The sequence below is a fragment of the Oncorhynchus mykiss genome, chromosome 15, assembly GCF_057628025.1.
Source record: "Oncorhynchus mykiss isolate SJ-2025 chromosome 15, ASM5762802v1, whole genome shotgun sequence".
Lineage (NCBI taxonomy): Eukaryota > Metazoa > Chordata > Actinopteri > Salmoniformes > Salmonidae > Oncorhynchus > Oncorhynchus mykiss.
Window position 1 is genome coordinate 27,424,020 of NC_143036.1, and position 18,103 is coordinate 27,442,122.

Genomic DNA, 18,103 nt, shown 5'->3' on the forward strand with positions numbered 1-18,103 from the left:
CCATCTCTAGCACCACCTCCCCATACAACCAACCCCATAATCACACGATGTTGTACTTGCATCAGTTGTGACTTTCACTTGCATCACATCATGCCTCCTCAGTCACCCAGTTTGAACATTCGCAGTGGCCTTTAGTATGTCTTGCGTTGTAAAATTCTGGCAACTTTCCAAAAATTCTCGAGTTCAGGTTTTAGGATTCCAGATTTCCTGTTTATTCCCTCCTGATTCTAGGAGTCTTCCAACCTGAATTTCTGAAACTGGGAGTTTTTGGAGAGTTACTGGAATTTTGCCACCCTAAGTATGTCTCTCTCTTAACTCATCCTCCTCTCTCTCTCTGTCTCTCTCTCTGTCTGTCTCTCTGGTTCCTGCAGGTCCAGGTGTAGCAGGCTACCTTACAGCAGGAACCGGCTCCACAGTGCTGCCCAGCGTTCCGCCTCCTGTGGACAATGACATTGGAGACTCAGGCTGATTTGACTGACTGACAGACAGAGAGGGAGAAGTGCTCAGACATCCAGACTACCCTGTGGATCACAGGCTGCAGCTCAGAGAGACTGCTCAGCTCTCTGAAGGAGGGAGAAAGAGAGGGAGGAAGGAGAGGGGGCCATCACAGACTATCATTGACTGTCTCCAAAATGTCTGCCCTCAAACCCTTAAAATGTCGCTCTCCTTCCCCGCCTCCAAACAGCACTCGTTGTAAACCTTTGTTTGATTGTTTTAAAGCAAATGATAACACTTGTCATCGAGTCAACCTTTTTTTCTTCTGTTTTTCCGCTTCTTTCTTTTTTCCAATGACACAAATAGTTTACTTTTGTATGAATATATTTTTTAATCTCAATTTTTTTTTTGTGGTGGGGATAGATGAACAGAAGAAAATTTGGACCTACCTCCCTCCATTCTCTTCTCCTTCCTCTCTCCATCATGCCCGGTCTCACTGCTCTGCCTGGCAGCACATACCCTCACAGATCACAGCCACGAGTCCTGAAGGAGGGTACCTTATGTGTATCCGGCCTGAACGTGTGATCACTGGACAAAGATGAACTTAATCTCCTCCGCTCACCTGTTTACAGGACCAGTCAAACCTTTCCTAATTTTATAATGTATGTTTTAGTGTCGTATGGTTGAAAAATGTTGTAAGGAGGAACTCACAGAACTGTGGTGTATTAGGGCTCTGCTCTGGACCCCCCCCCCGCCCTTCTATAGGGAACAGAGCTTTGAGACAGGGCAAGACTACTAGACGTCAGCATCCGTCTGCCCCTTTTTGAAGTGGTCACACGTGCGTTCGTTGTCTCCTTTCTGTATTATCCCAATCACGATGATCCTGCGCCATACTTTGCTCTGCTCTTCGAAGTTTGACCTTTCTTCCACCACCACATCTTTTTGTTCTTTTCCTTCCCCAGAATGCAGAAAGCACTCTAATATTTATAGGTAAATAACGGTCTTTACCAATTCAAATGAGCTTCTGCTAAGACATGAGGAATGATACTGACTCTGATTATAAATATATGTGAAAGACTAGTGCAATTGTGAAATGTTCAATGTAATATGGCAAACTTTCTATATTGAATGTACATTTTAAAAGAATCAGTCGCACTTGTAAATACAATTTTAGGAAATAAAAAGGGAATCCACAGTGTTCTTCATAATGTGTGTTTCTATTGTCAGTACTAATGAGAAGAATGAATGAATGAATGAATGACTATATAAAGTACAGTCAGATAAGAGAAATGTTTAAATTTATGTCAAAATGGGGCATAGCAACACTACATACAATGACAGAACAAGCACACTCTTGTGCCATAATGGTACAGAATCTTAAGCTGCAGTACACATACTAACAATACAACACATCTAATCACAATTTACAACCCATACTTGTTAGTATTTCTGATATTTTAAGTAGACTGGGCTTCAGATTTGACATTTTATGTAATCTTAATGGTGTGCTATTGGTGGCATGCTGAATCAGTTACCCTTGCTGCTGCCAGCTGTGTAAGTGGAAATCGTGTTGAATTAGTTTATACGCCTGCCAGCAGAGGGCGCACGTTCAAGTTCACTTCATTTTCTTAGGAGCCACACAACCTCACTTCCGTCTGCATCTGATTACGATTTCCGCGCGCGAATAGCAACGCCTACAAGATGTTTGAACTATTTTTTTATTTATTTGTTGTACACAAGTGATCGAGACAATTGGCGATTGTTTGTTCAGATTTAAACATCTTATTTTGATGGTCTTCAAGCTCTGTGAATGACGTTCCAATTCGAGCAGGCATCCAGTCGTCTTCATTTGGGGCTCGTGCACCAGTGATTTTGTCCCCTTGCGAGCTCGACTTTTAAACCTGTTAATGTTGCTTGCTAGTTCTAGATAATTTAACAAACCTAGTTATATCCTAAAGTAAAAAATATTATATTGGCGGTCCAATAAGGTAAGAACATTGGTGAACCAGGGCCCGGTTTCCCAAAAACAGCTTAAGGCATAAGTTCGTTGTTTGAACCATAGGATCCTAGCTATGGTTCTAACGTTAAACTTGAATGTATTTGCCTTTTTAAACCGGGTCCTGAACTCATCCCACGTCCCAGACGTTGATGATACACACTCCGCACAGAAAGTGACTGCCTTGCAATAATTATGTCAGCTAATGTTAGCTAGCTAACGTTTACATATGTAGATGACGCTATAGTCATTACTGACACTGGCAGTAAAATAAGCTAACGTTAGCTGGTTAATGTCACCACTCATGTCATCGAGCAACTAGCTAGCTATGTTCCCTGTAGCTAGCTAACGTATGTCATGAATTAAAGAGCCGGTGTTAGCCATATGACGGGTTAATGCACTTCTGTCACATGGCAGGTTGACCATGTCGAAAGGAGATCGAGATGGCTTCGTTGTGAAGTTTGTAGAAGTCAATGGACGAAAGACAGACCTTGCTGTCAAGGCCTATGAGGTGAGTACAACTTTGATTACGATACCAGTGCCACTACTGTAGTGTCCATGAACAACCACTAACATTTGATATTAAAATAGTCATGTTTCTGTTATTGAAGTGTTGGTTATTGAAATTACTCATCTTTCTATTCCTTCTGAAACAGGCCATAATGGCGCTCCAGTCAGAGAGTTATTTGAAGAACATTGATGAGGAGACTGCATTACAGATGGACCGTAATGACAAGTCTCTATTTGTCTTCAGTACCTTTTCCACTCCAGCCTTCCACCACTGCACAAAGGTCTGTCTCAAGACGCACACATTCCCAAACCTGGCTTCTACCTACTTATCCTCACAAGTCACAACATGTTAAGAACAATGTCAGCAATGTAGTGTACTGAAATTGTCAGTAGTGTAAAACTTTGTTTTCCTCCCGTTGTCTCCGTGAAAGCTGGGCTGTCGAGTGGTGAGTCCACTAGTGGTGCTCTTCTGCCTGCAGCAGCAGCGCTGTGTTCCCAAAGCAGAGCAGCCTGTCTACAACATGGCCATGGCTGATGTTACCATCTCCTGCACCAGTCTGGACAAGGAGGCTAGGGTAAACCATTGCTTTCCCCTCTACTCTGCTTGACTCGTCAACAATGATGGCAAGTGTTTTTCATGCCAATTATGTAATACATCCACATAAACATCCTTACAGGGGAGCTCTCAAAAATAGAACCGCCTCCCGAGTGGTGCAAGGTACTGCATTGCAGTGCTGGCTGTGCCACTAGAGTCAGGGCTCGAGTCCAGGCTCTGTCACAGACAGCCACTACCGGGAGACCCATGGGGCGGCGTACAATTGGCCCAGCATCGTCCGGGTTAGGGGAGGGTTTGGTAGTGCGCATTATACGCTGACACGGTCGGCAGGTGTACAGTGTTTCCTCCGACACATTGGTGCGGCTGCCTTCTGGGTTAAGTGGGCATTGTGTCAAACAGTGCGGCTTGGTTGGGTTGTGTTTCGGAGGACGCACGGCTCTCGACCTTCGCCTCTCCTGAGTCCGTACGGGAGTTGAGACAAGACTGTAACTACCACTTGGATACCCCTAAATTGGGGAGAAAGATGGGGTGAAAATAGAAACAAAGCGTAATTTTACCCTGAGCAGTGCGTGCCTCTTGCGGAGCTGTGCTGCTTAGGTCCAGGTTACATTGAAATGAATGGGAGCATCTCATGCCCGGAAATGTTATGCATCCAATGTATTAGGCCTGTTAGTGACTGTCTGTGTCTGTACCTCCAGGCTGACGTGATGGATCTGGTACAGCTGATGGGAGGGCGGGTCTATCGGGACCTTAACGTGTCTGTCACTCACCTAGTTGCCGGGGAGGTGGGCAGCAAGAAGTACCTGGTGGCCGCCAGCATGGGGAAGCCCATCTTGCTTCCCGCCTGGGTCAAAACCTGCTGGGAGAAATCACAGGACAGGTAATAGGGATTTTTATGCCTTTCTCATTTTGCCAGAGACATTAATGAAAGCTATGTCTAATCAACCAAAGATGTAGCAAGTATGTTAAAAGTGTACACCTAGTTTGAAATTGTATTAGTCATATGTACGGGACACACAATGCTATACACGTCCAACAAAATGCTTACTTGCAGGTTCCTTCTCGACAATGCAACAACGATAAGAAACAATAAAATATAAGACTACTAACAAAGTAAATGGCTCAGTAAAATACACTGAACAAAAATATGAACTCAACATGTAAACTGTTGGTCCCATGTTTCATGGGCTGAAATAAAAGATCTCAGAAATTTTCCATTCAGACAAAAAGCTTTTTTTTTTTGTACATTTTGTGCACAAATTAGTTTACATCCCTGTTAGTGACCATTTCTCATTTGCCAAGATAATCCATCCACCTGACAAGCAAGAAGCTGATTAAACAGCATGATCATTGTGCTGGAGACAATAAAAGGCTACTCTAAAATGTGCCATTTTGTCACACAGCACCATGCCACAGATGTCTCAAGTAGAGGTCGACCAATTATGATTTTTCAACGCCGATACCGATTATTGGAGGACCAAAAAAATAAAGCCAATACCGATTAATCTGCCAATTTTTTTAAATGTATTTATTTGTAATAATGACAATTACAACAATACTGAATGAACACTTATTTTAACTTAATATAATACTTGAGTAAAAATCTATGTAGCTCAAATAAATGAAACATTCAATTTGGTTTAAATAATGCAAAAACAGTGTTTAGTAAGTGAAAGTAAAACTGCAATATGTGCCATGTAAAAAAGCTAACGTTTGAGTTCCTTGCTCAGAACACGAGAGTTGGTGGTTCCTTTTAACATGAGACTTCAATATTCCAAGGTAAGAGGTTTTAGGTTGGAGTTAATATAGTATTTATAGGACTATTTCTCTCTATACATTTATATTTCATATACCTTTGACTATTGGATGTTCTTATAGGCACTATAGTATTGCCAGTGTAACAGTAAATCTTCCATCCCTCTCCTCGCCCCTCGAACCAGGAACACATTGACAACAGCCACACTTGAAGCAGCTTTACCCATCGCTCCACAAAAGTCGCAGCCCTTGCAGAGCAAGGAGAATAACTACTCTAAGTCTGAGCGAGTGATGTTTGAAATGCTATTAGCGCACACCCAACTAACTAGCTAGCCATTTCACATCGGTTACACCAGCCAGTAGGCTGATAGGCTTGAAGTCATAAACAGCGCTGTGCTTGAGAAGAGCTGCTGGCAAAGTGCACGAAAGTGCTGTTTGAATTCATGCTTACGAGCCTGCTGCTGCCTACCATCGCTCAGTCAGATTGCTCTATCAAATCAGACTTAATTATAACATAACACACAGACATACAAGCCTTTGGTCATTAATATGATCGAATCTGGAAACTATCATGAACAAAACGTTTATTATTTCAGTGAAATACGAAAGCGTTCGGTATTTTATCGAAGTCTAAATATTCTTGTTACATTGCACAACCTTCAATGTTATGTCATCATTATGTAGAATTCTGGCAAATTAGTTCGCAATGAGCCAGGCTGCCCAAACTGTTGCATATACCCTCACTCTGCGTGCAATGAACGCAAGAGAAATTACACAATTTCACCTGGTTAATATTGCCTGCTAACCTGGATTTATTTTGGCTAAATATGCAGGTTTAAAAATATATACTTCTGTGTATTGATTTTAAGAAAGGCATTGGTGTTTATGGTTAGGTACAGTCGTCCAATGATTGTGCTTTTTTCGCAAATGCACTTTTTTAAAATCACGCTAGATAAACGAGTAATATCATCAGCCATGTGTAGTTAAAACTAATGATTATAACTTCCTGCATATAATACAGGAAGGTGCCATATTTACCTGTTTTGGGGATTGGGTTGTAAGTTCTAAATTGTGCAGTATTTAGCCATCATAATAAGAATCCGGTAGCAGCAGTTGTGTGTGTGCGCGCGTGCTAAGGTGCAGAGAATCAGAGCAGGTGGCCAGTTCAAGTGTTCAGCAGTCTGATGGCTTGTAGATACGAACAGGCTCAGAGACCGTTTCTATCAGACGTCATGCTCCGATACCGTCTGCCAACCCGAAGGGAGTGAACAGCTTGTGGCTGGGATCCTTTATTATTCTGCAGGCTTTCCTCAGGCACTGTGGTGTCGTCAGCAAACTTGATGATGGAGTTGGTGTCGTGCAAAGGAAGCAAGCCAGCCAGTCGTGGGTGAACAGGAAGTTCAGCTGAGGACACAACACAGGGGGCAACTGTGTTGAGTCAGTTTGGAGGAGGTGTTGTTGCCAATCCTCACAGCCTGTGGTCTGCCTGTCAGGAAGTCCAGGATCCAGTTGCAGAGGGTGGTGTCCAGACCCAGGGCTCTGAGCTTGGTGTCGAGCTTCAGGGGAACAATAGCGTTGATTGCTGAACTGTAGGTATTCCTCTTGTCCAGATGTGCTACGGCTGTGTGAATAGCTATGGAAATGGCATCCTGTGTTCCTGGCCTTACCAACCTCAAAGCATTTCATGATGACTGGTGTGAGTGAGACAGGGTGATTAGTCATTTGGGCATGTCACATTGTTTTTCTTGGACAAAGGTGGTCTCCTTGAAGCAGGTGGGAACAACAGCCTGGCATAGGGACAGGTTGAAAATATCAGAGAAGACACCCGCCAACTAGTCAGCACACACTCTGAAGACGCGCTCAGGGATGCCATCTGGGCCACCGACTTTGAGTATTCATTCTTTTGAGAGTTTTCCTCATCAGCCTCAAAGAGAGAAAGCACTTGGTTGTCCGGAACAGCAAGAGCCTTCTTGGATGGCTCGGTATTGTCTGCCTCGACGCAGCAATAGAATGTGTTAAGCTCACCTGGGTCGGCGGATTCGGCAGGCACAACATACACCTGGATTTGCCTTTGTAGTCTGTGATATTCTGTAGTCCTTTCCACATGCGACGCGAGTCTGAGTTGTCGAACATCAATTCAAGTTTGAGTCTCTCTCGTATTTTTTCGTCCATAATGGATTTTTGGAGCTCTTGCCTTATAGGCGTCACCGGGTTTCGTTCTGCTGACATTGAATGCTGCAGTACGGGCTCTCAGCATGGTACAGATATCTCAATTCATCCAGGATTTTTGATTGGGGTATGTCCGGATTGTTATTATGGGTACATCATCATCAACACATTTCCTAATGAAGCCTGTGACCTGACGATTTATATTCCTCAATGTTGATGGATGAGTCCTGAGTGGATTAATCTTTTAACTTATTTAAATCAGTTCTCAAAACAGTTCTGCAGCATTGAGTCTGCCTCCTCTATTCAGAGCCTTACTATTCTCTGCATAGCCCTCAGCACCTCCATCTCATCGTATTTCCTAGATGCTCCATGTAGCTGCAGTTGTATTTTACTTACATAAATTTAAGGTGCAATATTCAGAAATCACTGCCATTTCCTGGTTGCTAAAATTCGAATAGTTTGCCAAATTTCAGTTTATGACAAAACAAGCAATATGTAGTGTAGAACAAGCAATGCATTACCATCTATACCGCTGTGAAATATATTTTCGGTAACCAAAAATATTGTATTTTCAGATTGAAGCTTGTGTACAAAACTGAAAGTCAAAGACGCAAAAATGAACTTAAGAATAGGAAGCATAGAAATGGCACAAGAACAGACCTACCGCTTCTTAGACTTGCTTTCACTGAAAATGACAGATCTATAACTCACGTTTCCATGTGAATTTGGTGGGGTCACTCAGAGTTACATATTGCAGCTTTTAAACCAATCTATTCATTTCCCTGTCCCGGTTTCTCTCTTCCCCTCAGCCTGTTCAGATACACTGACCTGCCCATAGAGGACTACTTGTGCCCTGTGCTCTGTGGCTGCACCGTCTGTGTCACAGGCCTCTCCACGGTGGAGCGTAAGAAGGTGCAGAGGCTCTGCCAGCTGCACGGGGCCAGCTACACTGGACAGCTCAAGATGAACGAGTGCACCCACCTCATCGTCAGCGAGCCCTCAGGTAGGTCGAACTTACCTTTTATTGTCCAAATTAGTTAGGTTCAGAATCAGTTCCACACACATCACAAAGAAATGAAGCAGGGATAAATCCTGCTTCAGCCACACAGGACAGACATGCTTCATGTCCTTTTATATAATAACAGCTTTAGGTCGTCGTAGAGTTCCTGAATCTCTCCTACTGCCACCCAGTTTCCGTCACTTTCACTGTTCCCTCCCTTTGTCTGTGCCTACAGGTCAGAAGTATGAGTGTGCACAGAAGTGGAATGTCTTCTGTGTGTCTCTGCACTGGCTATTTGACAGCATCGAGAAGGGCTTCTGCCAGGACGAGAGTCGCTACACAGTGGAGCGAGGGGATCAGAAAGACGGCAAACCCCACACCTCCACCCCGACCGGGACCAGCAAGAAGAAAGAGGGTGAGGCGCCAAGCTTGACCTTTATTTTAAAAAATATATTTCCGAATTTTATGACTGATTATTCAATAGTAGGGATGTGCGCAGTTATTTGAATATCTAAATGGATGTTAGTATTCGATTACTTGAGTACATTTTTGCTCAAATAAATCAATATAAGCCTATTTTAACAATGAAAAGGCTTTTTCTAAATTACATTTAAAATATCAGTGTGGCATTCTACATCCAAGGATATACCATGACATTTCAAATGATTGTTTTATAAAATCAATGTAGTTTTTATGACGTGCACGGTGCGCCCCATGAAAAGGCCAGTAACCGAACAGTTTTGAGTTTTATTTTTACAGGGACGGTGCACATTAATCAACGTTGCAGTAAAAGTTCCGGTTTTATTTAAATCAATAATACACACAAACAATGAGCAGTGAGCACATGCAGAGCAACAGGACAAGCAACACATAGCACGCAGACAGAGCAACAGCACATAAAGCAACAAAACAAAATGCATAAAAGCAACACTGTTTCAACACCTCACAAGCTACAGACATGGTGTGTGGTAGCCTTCGTGTGTAGCGTGTTTGGCCAATCAAAGCGGCAAAGAAGCTCAATGTGTAGCAAATGGAGTGAACTCACTAATGCAATGCGACGTGGAATGTAATGACGTAATTAAAAGTTAGTGAAATGAGAAGGAGCTGGATACAACAAGCAACCAATAGGTGGGCTGTTTTATCTGAATGGGGTTGGGGAGAAAAGCGCAGCATGTGTCTTCAATTAGCATAGCTTGCTATAGCTGTCTAGCAGCGCAGTGCTAGAGGCGTCACTACAGACGCGGGTTCGATCCCGGGCTGTATCACAACCGGCCGTGATCGGGAGTCCCATAGTGCGCCGCACAATTAGCCCAGTGTCGTCAGGGTTAAGGGAGGGTTTGGCCCGGGGGGGCTTTACAAGTAGGCCGTCATTGTAAATAATAATTTATTAACTGACTTGCCGAGTTAAATATAAATACTCCAGTCAAGACGGACACTGTTAAATGGGATGATGAATACCATTGTGGCTGCTACAAGTTAGCTCGTCTTGGCTGTAGCCGAGTTGCCTTTGCGTCTCTCTCGCCCTCTGTCTGCGCGCTACACACACTTCCCTCCGCAGCTGCAGCAATAGAGAACGGTCTGAATATGGCAAGTGTTCAGGGTTCAATAGAGCGCCAGCATCTCTCCCTCGCGCCGCAGTGCTCAGGTTAAAAACGTAGCTACTTTACAAATATACATATTTTGCATATCTTACAAAAATTAATGATACTGTTCGAATAGTCAAATTATTTCAAATCCCTATTCAATAGATCTGTATTGACTCTGAAGGGCAAATGTCATGAGGTGTAAGAATACACATGCGTAAACTCAGCAAAAAAAAAAAGAACCGTCCCTTTTTCAGGACCCTGTCTTTCAAAGATAATTCGTAAAAATCCAATTAACTTCATAGGTCTTCAATCTAAAGGGTTTAAACACTTTCCCATGCTTGTTCATTGAACCATAAACAATTAATGAACATGCACATGGTCGTTAAGACACCAACAGCTTACAGACAGTAGGCAATTAAGGTCACAGTTATGAAGACTTAGGACACTAAAGAGGCTTTTCTACTGACTCTGGAAAAACACCAAAAGAAAGATGCCCAGGGTCCCTGCTCATCTGCGTGAACGTGCCTTAGGCATGCTGCATGGAGGCATGATAGCTGCAGATGTGGCCAGGGCAATAAATTGCAATGTCTGTACTGTGAGACGCCTAAGACCGCTCTACAGGGAGACAGAACGGACAGCTGATCGTCCTCGCGGTGGCAGACCATGTGTAATGACACCTGCACAGGATCGGTACATAGTTCCGGCGCCGACAGAGATGGCCGCCTCGCTTCGCGTTCCTAGGAAGCTATGCAGTATTTTGTTTTTTTACGTGTTATTTCTTACATTAGTACCCCAGGTCATCTTAGGTTTCATTACATACATTCGAGAAGAACTACTGAATATAAGATCAGCGTCAACTCACCATCAGTATGACCAAGAATGTTTTTCGCGACGCGGATCCTGTGTTCTGCCTTGTTCACCCAGGACAACGGAATGGATCCCATGCAGCGACCCAAAAAAACGACTCCGAAAAAGAGGGAAACGAGGCGGTCTTCTGGTCAGACTCCGGAGACGGGCACATCGTGCACCACTCCCTAGCATCCTTCTCGCCAATGTCCAGTCTCTTGACAACAAGGTTGATGAAATCCGAGCAAGGGTAGCATTCCAGAGGGACATCAGAGACTGTAACGTTCTTTGCTTCACGGAAACATGGCTCACTGGAGAGACGCTATCGGGGGCGGTGCAGCCAGCGGGTTTCTCCACGCATCGAGCCGACAGAAACAAACATCTTTCTGGTAAGAAGAGGGGCGGGGGCGTATGCCTTATGGCTAACGAGACATGGTGTGATGAAAGAAACATACAGGAACTCAAATCCTTCTGTTCACCTGATTTAGAATTCCTCACAATCAAATGTAGACCGCATTATCTACCAAGAGAATTATCTTCGATTATAATCACAGCCGTATATATCCCCCCAAGCAGACACATCGATGGCTCTGAACGAACTTTATTTGACTCTTTGCAAACTGGAATCCATTTATCCGGAGGCTGCATTCATTGTTGCTGGGGATTTTAACAAGGCTAATCTGAAAACAAGACTCCCTAAATTTTATCAGCATATCGATTGCGCAACCAGGGGTGGAAAAACCTTGGATCATTGTTACTCTAACAGAAACTAAAACAAGAGGCTCCCACGCTGAGGTCTGTCCAACGCTGGTCCGACCAAGCTGACTCCACACTCCAAGACTGCTTCCATCACGTGGACTAGGACATGTTTCGTATTGCGTCAGACAACAACATTGACGAATACGCTGATTCGGTGTGCGAGTTCATTAGAACGTGCGTTGAAGATGTCGTTCCCATAGCAACGATTAAAACATTCCCTAACCAGAAACCGTGGATTGATGGCAGCATTCGCGTGAAACTGAAAGCGCGAACCACTGCTTTTAATCAGGGCAAAGTGACTGGTAACATGACCGAATACAAACAGTGCAGCTATTCCCTCCGCAAGGCTATCAAACAAGCTAAGCGTCAGTACAGAGACAAAGTAGAATCTCAATTCAACGGCTCAGACACGAGGCATGTGGCAGGGTCTACAGTCAATCACGGACTACAAGAAGAAATCCAGCCCAGTCACGGACCAGGATGTCCTGCTCCCAGGCAGACTAAATAACTTTTTTGCCCGATTTGAGGACAATACAGTGCCACTGACACGGCCTGCAACGAAAACATGCGGACTCTCCTTCACTGCAGCCGAGGTGAGTAAGACATTTAAACGTGTTAACCCTCGCAAGGCTGCAGGCCCAGACGGCATCCCCAGCCGCGCCCTCAGAGCATGCGCAGACCAGCTGGCCGGTGTGTTTACGGACATATTCAATCAATCCCTATACCAGTCTGCTGTTCCCACATGCTTCAAGAGGGCCACCATTGTTCCTGTTCCCAAGAAAGCTAAGGTAACTGAGCTAAACGACTACCGCCCTGTAGCACTCACTTCCGTCATCATGAAGTGCTTTGAGAGACTAGTCAAGGACCATATCACCTCCACCCTACCCGACACCCTAGACCCACTCCAATTTGCTTACCGCCCAAATAGGTCCACAGACGATGCAATCTCAACCACACTGCACACTGCCCTAACCCATCTGGACAAGAGGAATACCTATGTGAGAATGCTGTTCATCGACTACAGCTCGGCATTCAACACCATAGTACCCTCCAAGCTCGTCATCAAGTTCGAGACCCTGGGTCTCGACCCCGCCCTGTGCAACTGGGTACTGGACTTCCTGACGGGCCGCCCCCAGGTGGTGAGGGTAGGCAACAACATCTCCACCCCGCTGATCCTCAACACTGGGGCCCCACAAGGGTGCGTTCTGAGCCCTCTCCTGTACTCCCTGTTCACCCACGACTGCGTGGCCACGCACGCCTCCAACTCAATCATCAAGTTTGCGGACGACACAACAGTGGTAGGCTTGATTACCAACAACGACGAGACGGCCTACAGGGAGGAGGTGAGGGCCCTCGGAGTGTGGTGTCAGGAAAATAACCTCACACTCAACGTCAACAAAACTAAGGAGATGATTGTGGACTTCAGGAAACAGCAGAGGGAACACCCCCCTATCCACATCGATGGAACAGTAGTGGAGAGGGTAGCAAGTTTTAAGTTCCTCGGCATACACATCACAGACCAACTGAATTGGTCCACTCACACAGACAGCATCGTGAAGAAGGCGCAGCAGCGCCTCTTCAACCTCAGGAGGCTGAAGAAATTTGGTTTGTCACCAAAAGCACTCACAAACTTCTACAGATGCACAATCGAGAGCATCCTGGCGGGCTGTATCACCGCCTGGTACGGCAACTGCTCCGCCCACAACCGTAAGGCTCTCCAGAGGGTAGTGAGGTCTGCACAACGCATCACCGGGGGCAAACTACCTGCCCTCCAGGACACCTACACCACCCGATGTTACAGGAAGGCCATAAAGATCATCAAGTACATCAACCACTCGAGCCACTGCCTGTTCACCCCGCTATCATCCAGAAGGCGAGGTCAGTACAGGTGCATCAAAGCTGGGACCGAGAGACTGGAAAAACAGCATCAGACTGTTAAACAGCCACCATTAACATTGAGTGGCTGCTGCCAACACTCTGACACTGACTCAACTCCAGCCACTTTAATAATGGGAATTGATGGGAAATGATGTAAATATATCACTAGCCACTTTAAACAATGCTACCTTATATAATGTTACTTACCCTACATTATTCATCTCAACTGCATCCTTATGTAATACATGTATCACTAGCCACTTTAACTATGCCACTTTGTTTACATACTCACCTCATGTATATACTGTACTCAATACCATCTACTGTATCCTGCCTATGCTGCTCTGTACCATCACTCATTCATATATCCTTATGTACATATTCTTTATCCCCTTACACTGTGTATAAGACAGTAGTTTTGGAATTGTTAGTTAAATTACTTGTTGGTTATTACTGCATTGTCGGAACTAGAAGCACAAGCATTTTGCTACACCCGCATTAACATCTGCTAACCATGTGTATGTGACAAATAACATTTGATTTGAACATCACACCTGCGAGACAGGTACAGGATGGCAACAACAACTGCCAGAGTTAAACCAGGAATGCACAATCCCTCCATAAGTGCTCAGACTGTCCACAATAGCCTGAGAGAGGTTGGACTGAGGGCTTGTAAAGGCAGGTCCTCACCAGACATCACCGGCAACAACTTCGCCTATGGGCACAAACCCACAGTCGCTGGACCAGAGAGGACTGGCAAAAAATGCTCTTCACTGACGAGTCACGGTTTTGTCTCACCAGGGGTGATGGTCGGATTCGTGTTTATTGTCGAAGGAATGAGTGTTACACCGAGGCCTGTACTCTGGAGCGGGATGGATTTGGAGGTGGAGGGTCTAGAACGGTGTGTCACCGCATCATTGGACTGAGCTTGTCATTTCAGGCAATCTCAACACTGCGTTATAGGGAAGACATCCTCCTCCCTCTTGTGGTACCCTTCAGTTTGTCTGTTGTTGAATCTTATGTTCATACAAATATTTACACATGTTAAGTTTGCTGAAAATAAACGCAGTTGACAGTGAGAGGACATTTCTTTTTTTGCTGAGTTTACATACATACAATGGCAAGAAAGTATGTGAACCCTTTGGAAATATCTGGATTTCTGCATAAATTGGCTATTAAATTTGATCTGATCTTCATCTAGGTCACAACAATAGACAAATACAGTCTGCTTAAACTAATAAAACACAAACAGTTTTCTTGTTTTTATTGAACACACCGTGTAAACATTCTCAGTGCAGGGTGGAAGAAGTATGTGAACCCTTTGATTTAATAACTGGTTGACCCTCCTTTGGCAGCAATAACCTCAACCATATGTTTTCTGTAGTTGCGGATCAGACCTGCACAACGGTCAGGAGGAATTTTGGACCAGTCCTCTTTACAAAACTGTTTCAGTTCAGCAATATTCTTGGGGTGTCTGGTGTGAACTGCTCTTGAGGTCATACCACAGCATCTCAATCGGGTTGAGGTCAGGAATCTGACTGGCCCATTCCAGAAGGCGTATTTTTTTTCTGTGTAAATCACCCAACTTCTGTTGAGCTTCATTTGGCAGACAGCCTAACATTCTCCTGCAAAATGTCTTGATAAATCGTTTTTCCATCAATCGCAAGCTGTCCAGACACCTAAGGCAGCAAAGCAGCCCCAAACCATGACGCTCCCTCCACCATACTTTACAGTTGGAATGAGGTTTTGATGTTGGTGTGCTATGCTTTTGTTTTCTCCACACATAGTGATGTGTGTTCCTTCCAAACAACTCAACTTTAATTTAATCTGTCCACAGAATATTTTGCCAGTAGCGCAGTGGAACATCCAGGTGCACTTTTGCAAACTTCAGATGTGCAGCAATGTTTTTTTTTGGAGAGCAGTGGCTTCTTCTGTGGTTGTCCTCCTATGAACACCTTGTTTAGTGTTTTACGTATCGTAGACTCGTCAACAAAGATGTTACCATGTTCCAGAGATTTCTGTAAGTATTTTTCTGACATCCTAGGATTCTTCTTAACCTCATTGAGCATTTTGCGTTGTGCTCTTGCAGCCATCTTTGCAGGACGGCCACTCCTAAGGAGAGTAGCAACGGTCCTGAAATGATGAACATCAAGGTTTTTAGATACTTTTGTAACCCTTTGTGCAAGTCAACAATTCTAAATCTTAGGTCTTCTGAGATCTTTTGTTCGATGCATTGTTCACATCAGGCAATGCTTCTTGTGAATAGCAACTCAAAATGTTTTATTGGGCAGGGCAGCTCTAACCAAATTTTCCAATCGTCTCATTGATTGGACTCATTAACAGGTTAGCTGGACAGGTCAGCTGACTCCTGACTCCAATTAGCTTTCGGAGAAGTCATTAGCCTAGGGGTTCACATATACTTTTTCCAACCTACACTGAATGTTTAAATTATATATGCAATATAGACAAGAAATACAATTAGTTTGTTATTAGTTTAAGCACACTGTCTATTGTTGTGACTTAGATCAGCTCAAATTTGATGACCAATTTATGCAGAAATCCAGGTAATTCCAAAGGGTTCACATACTTTTTCTTGCCACTACATAAAAACACACATGCTGCAAATATCCATATTATAATGCTTCAAAGCGCGTAGACATAGCCCCTGGTCACAATGAGGTCATTTGTTGTTTTCCTACAGACAGTGCGTCTCTACTGGGCTTGAGCCACATTTCTGTGAACAGCAGCATGACGGTGAATGACACGGCCTTGACCAATGCCACGCTCAGCCGGCTGGACACACCAGACCCTATCGACGCTCTGGACATCACAGTCGGCCCCGCAGAAGACTTGCTGGACGGCTGCAAGGTCAGTAGGCGGTCCTTTCAGCACTATATCTTGATATGAGCCACTTGCTGGAGATCCTATAACTCCCCATTAGAATACAAAAAATCGATTGAATTCTGTGATCCCCCCCCTCTATGGAGTAATCACAGGTTACTTTCCTCACTGAGGCCTTATAGAAATGTGCTAACCAGAAGTTCAATTCTGTTCACTTAGACATGTCATATACCTTTTGGATCTTTATTCCTTACGGTTTCTTATTGTAAAGCCACTTTGGCTTTTAGAAAACGCAAGTTGAATTTCCGCTGTCTTCCCCTGTAGCTGTACCTGTGTGGGCTGCCAGGGATGAGGCTGGAGAAGCTGCGTCGCCTGGTCAACATGGCCGGGGGCCTGCACTTCAACCAGCCCAGCGAGGAGCTCACCCACGTGGTCATGGGAGATACTGACCAGGAAACCAAGACCTTCCTGGCCAAAGCCACACACAGGTCAGTCAAGACCACAGAGCTGCTGTTAGACACATTCAGCCGTTGCATATTACATTTCGGTTGATAAGCTTTGTCATTTAAACCATAATTTGTTCAAGTACGGATATCACAAAGTTGGTGGCACCTTTTAATTGAGGAGGACGGGCTCGTGTGTAATGGCTGGAGCGTAATCGGTGGAATGGTGTCCATGTGTTTGATGCCATTCCATTTGCTCCATTCCAGGCATTATTATGAGTCGTCCTCCCCTTAGCAGCCTCCACTGACGGATATAGATGCAGGAAAGCAGTCTTGGATCCAAGCCCTTTAGATAGGTTTGCAAAATTCCCAGGTGTTGCAGAAATCCCAGTTGGAATATCCCTGGAATCAGGAGGGAATTAACAGGAAATCCAGAATCCACCACACTGTATTTCAGGAAAACCTGGGAATTTTGGATAATGGATTTGCAAACCAACCTGTTGTCAAGTAGGAAATAACCTATGATGGTTATCTTGTGCCTTGACGTGATCCCTTCTTTCTGATCTCTCCCCCAGGCCCCATGTCGTGACGGTGCAGTGGCTGCTGGACAGCTTCTCCAGAGGCAGCCTGCTCTCTGAGGGGGACTACCACCACCCGGCTTGTCTGCCCCCCGCCCCTTCAACCGTGGCCATGCCTGCCCCCCGCACCTCCGCTTCTCGTCCATCCTCCACCATCTCGGCTGCACCCCTTGCCCATGAACCAGCTACCCCTCGACACAGGAAGGCCGAGGAGGACATGCTCTCTCAGTACATGGATGACGACCAGACAGTGGGTAAGGGAGGAGCTCCTCTGTGTAGCAGCAAGACCACAACTCAAAGGGGTCACAGCACGGTCACCTGCAATCCCAGGTACCATGTACCACCATCATATCCTCCTAACTTCCTTTCTTCATCTGCTATTTCTCTCCTCCAACCCCAGTGGAGATGCCTCTACCAGCTGACAGCAGCATCCACAGGAGGCAGAGCTCTATAGCACCAGAGCCCTGGGTCTCAGCCCCAGGCCAGGCTTCTACTATAGCCGAAGTTGGGGCCGGAGCTGACACCACCCTGCAGGAGGCCAGTGAGGCGGGCCTATTTGCGGGGAAACGCTTCCTCCTGGTGGGCTTTGGGGCAGAGGCGGAGGCCCAGCTCTCCATGCTGGTGACGGAGAACTGTGGGAAGGTCCTGGTGGGGCGCACCCGCGCCGTGGCTGACTACGCTGTGGTACCCCTGCTGGGCTGCGAGGTGGAGGCCACTGTGGACGAGGTGGCCACTGATACCTGGCTGGTAA

At 45.2% G+C, this 18,103-nt stretch overlaps 2 protein-coding genes across 14 annotated transcripts in view; both read left to right on the forward strand.

The window, feature by feature from the left end:
* LOC110489893 (dnaJ homolog subfamily C member 13) overlaps window positions 1-1,640 on the forward strand; it is a 53,097-nt gene extending 51,457 nt beyond the window's left edge. For all 13 annotated transcript variants that reach the window (XR_016486626.1, XR_016486627.1, XR_016486624.1 and 10 more), the window contains one exon: window positions 372-1,640. Coding sequence is in view for 9 of the 13 variants with exons in the window: in XM_090199705.1 (XP_090055831.1) it covers window positions 372-469 (98 nt within the window). In the remaining 4 variants the exon portion in view is untranslated. The remainder of the gene's footprint in view (window positions 1-371) is intronic.
* Window positions 1,641-2,072: 432 nt separating this feature from the next.
* topbp1 (DNA topoisomerase II binding protein 1) overlaps window positions 2,073-18,103 on the forward strand; it is a 40,858-nt gene continuing 24,827 nt past the window's right edge. The window contains exons 1-11 of the mRNA XM_021562861.3: window positions 2,073-2,423; window positions 2,849-2,942; window positions 3,088-3,222; window positions 3,373-3,516; window positions 4,196-4,377; window positions 8,231-8,424; window positions 8,657-8,836; window positions 16,192-16,358; window positions 16,656-16,819; window positions 17,350-17,606; window positions 17,753-18,099. Of these exons, the coding sequence (XP_021418536.3) occupies window positions 2,856-2,942; window positions 3,088-3,222; window positions 3,373-3,516; window positions 4,196-4,377; window positions 8,231-8,424; window positions 8,657-8,836; window positions 16,192-16,358; window positions 16,656-16,819; window positions 17,350-17,606; window positions 17,753-18,099 (1,857 nt within the window). The 5' untranslated portion in view covers window positions 2,073-2,423; window positions 2,849-2,855. The remainder of the gene's footprint in view (window positions 2,424-2,848; window positions 2,943-3,087; window positions 3,223-3,372; window positions 3,517-4,195; window positions 4,378-8,230; window positions 8,425-8,656; window positions 8,837-16,191; window positions 16,359-16,655; window positions 16,820-17,349; window positions 17,607-17,752; window positions 18,100-18,103) is intronic.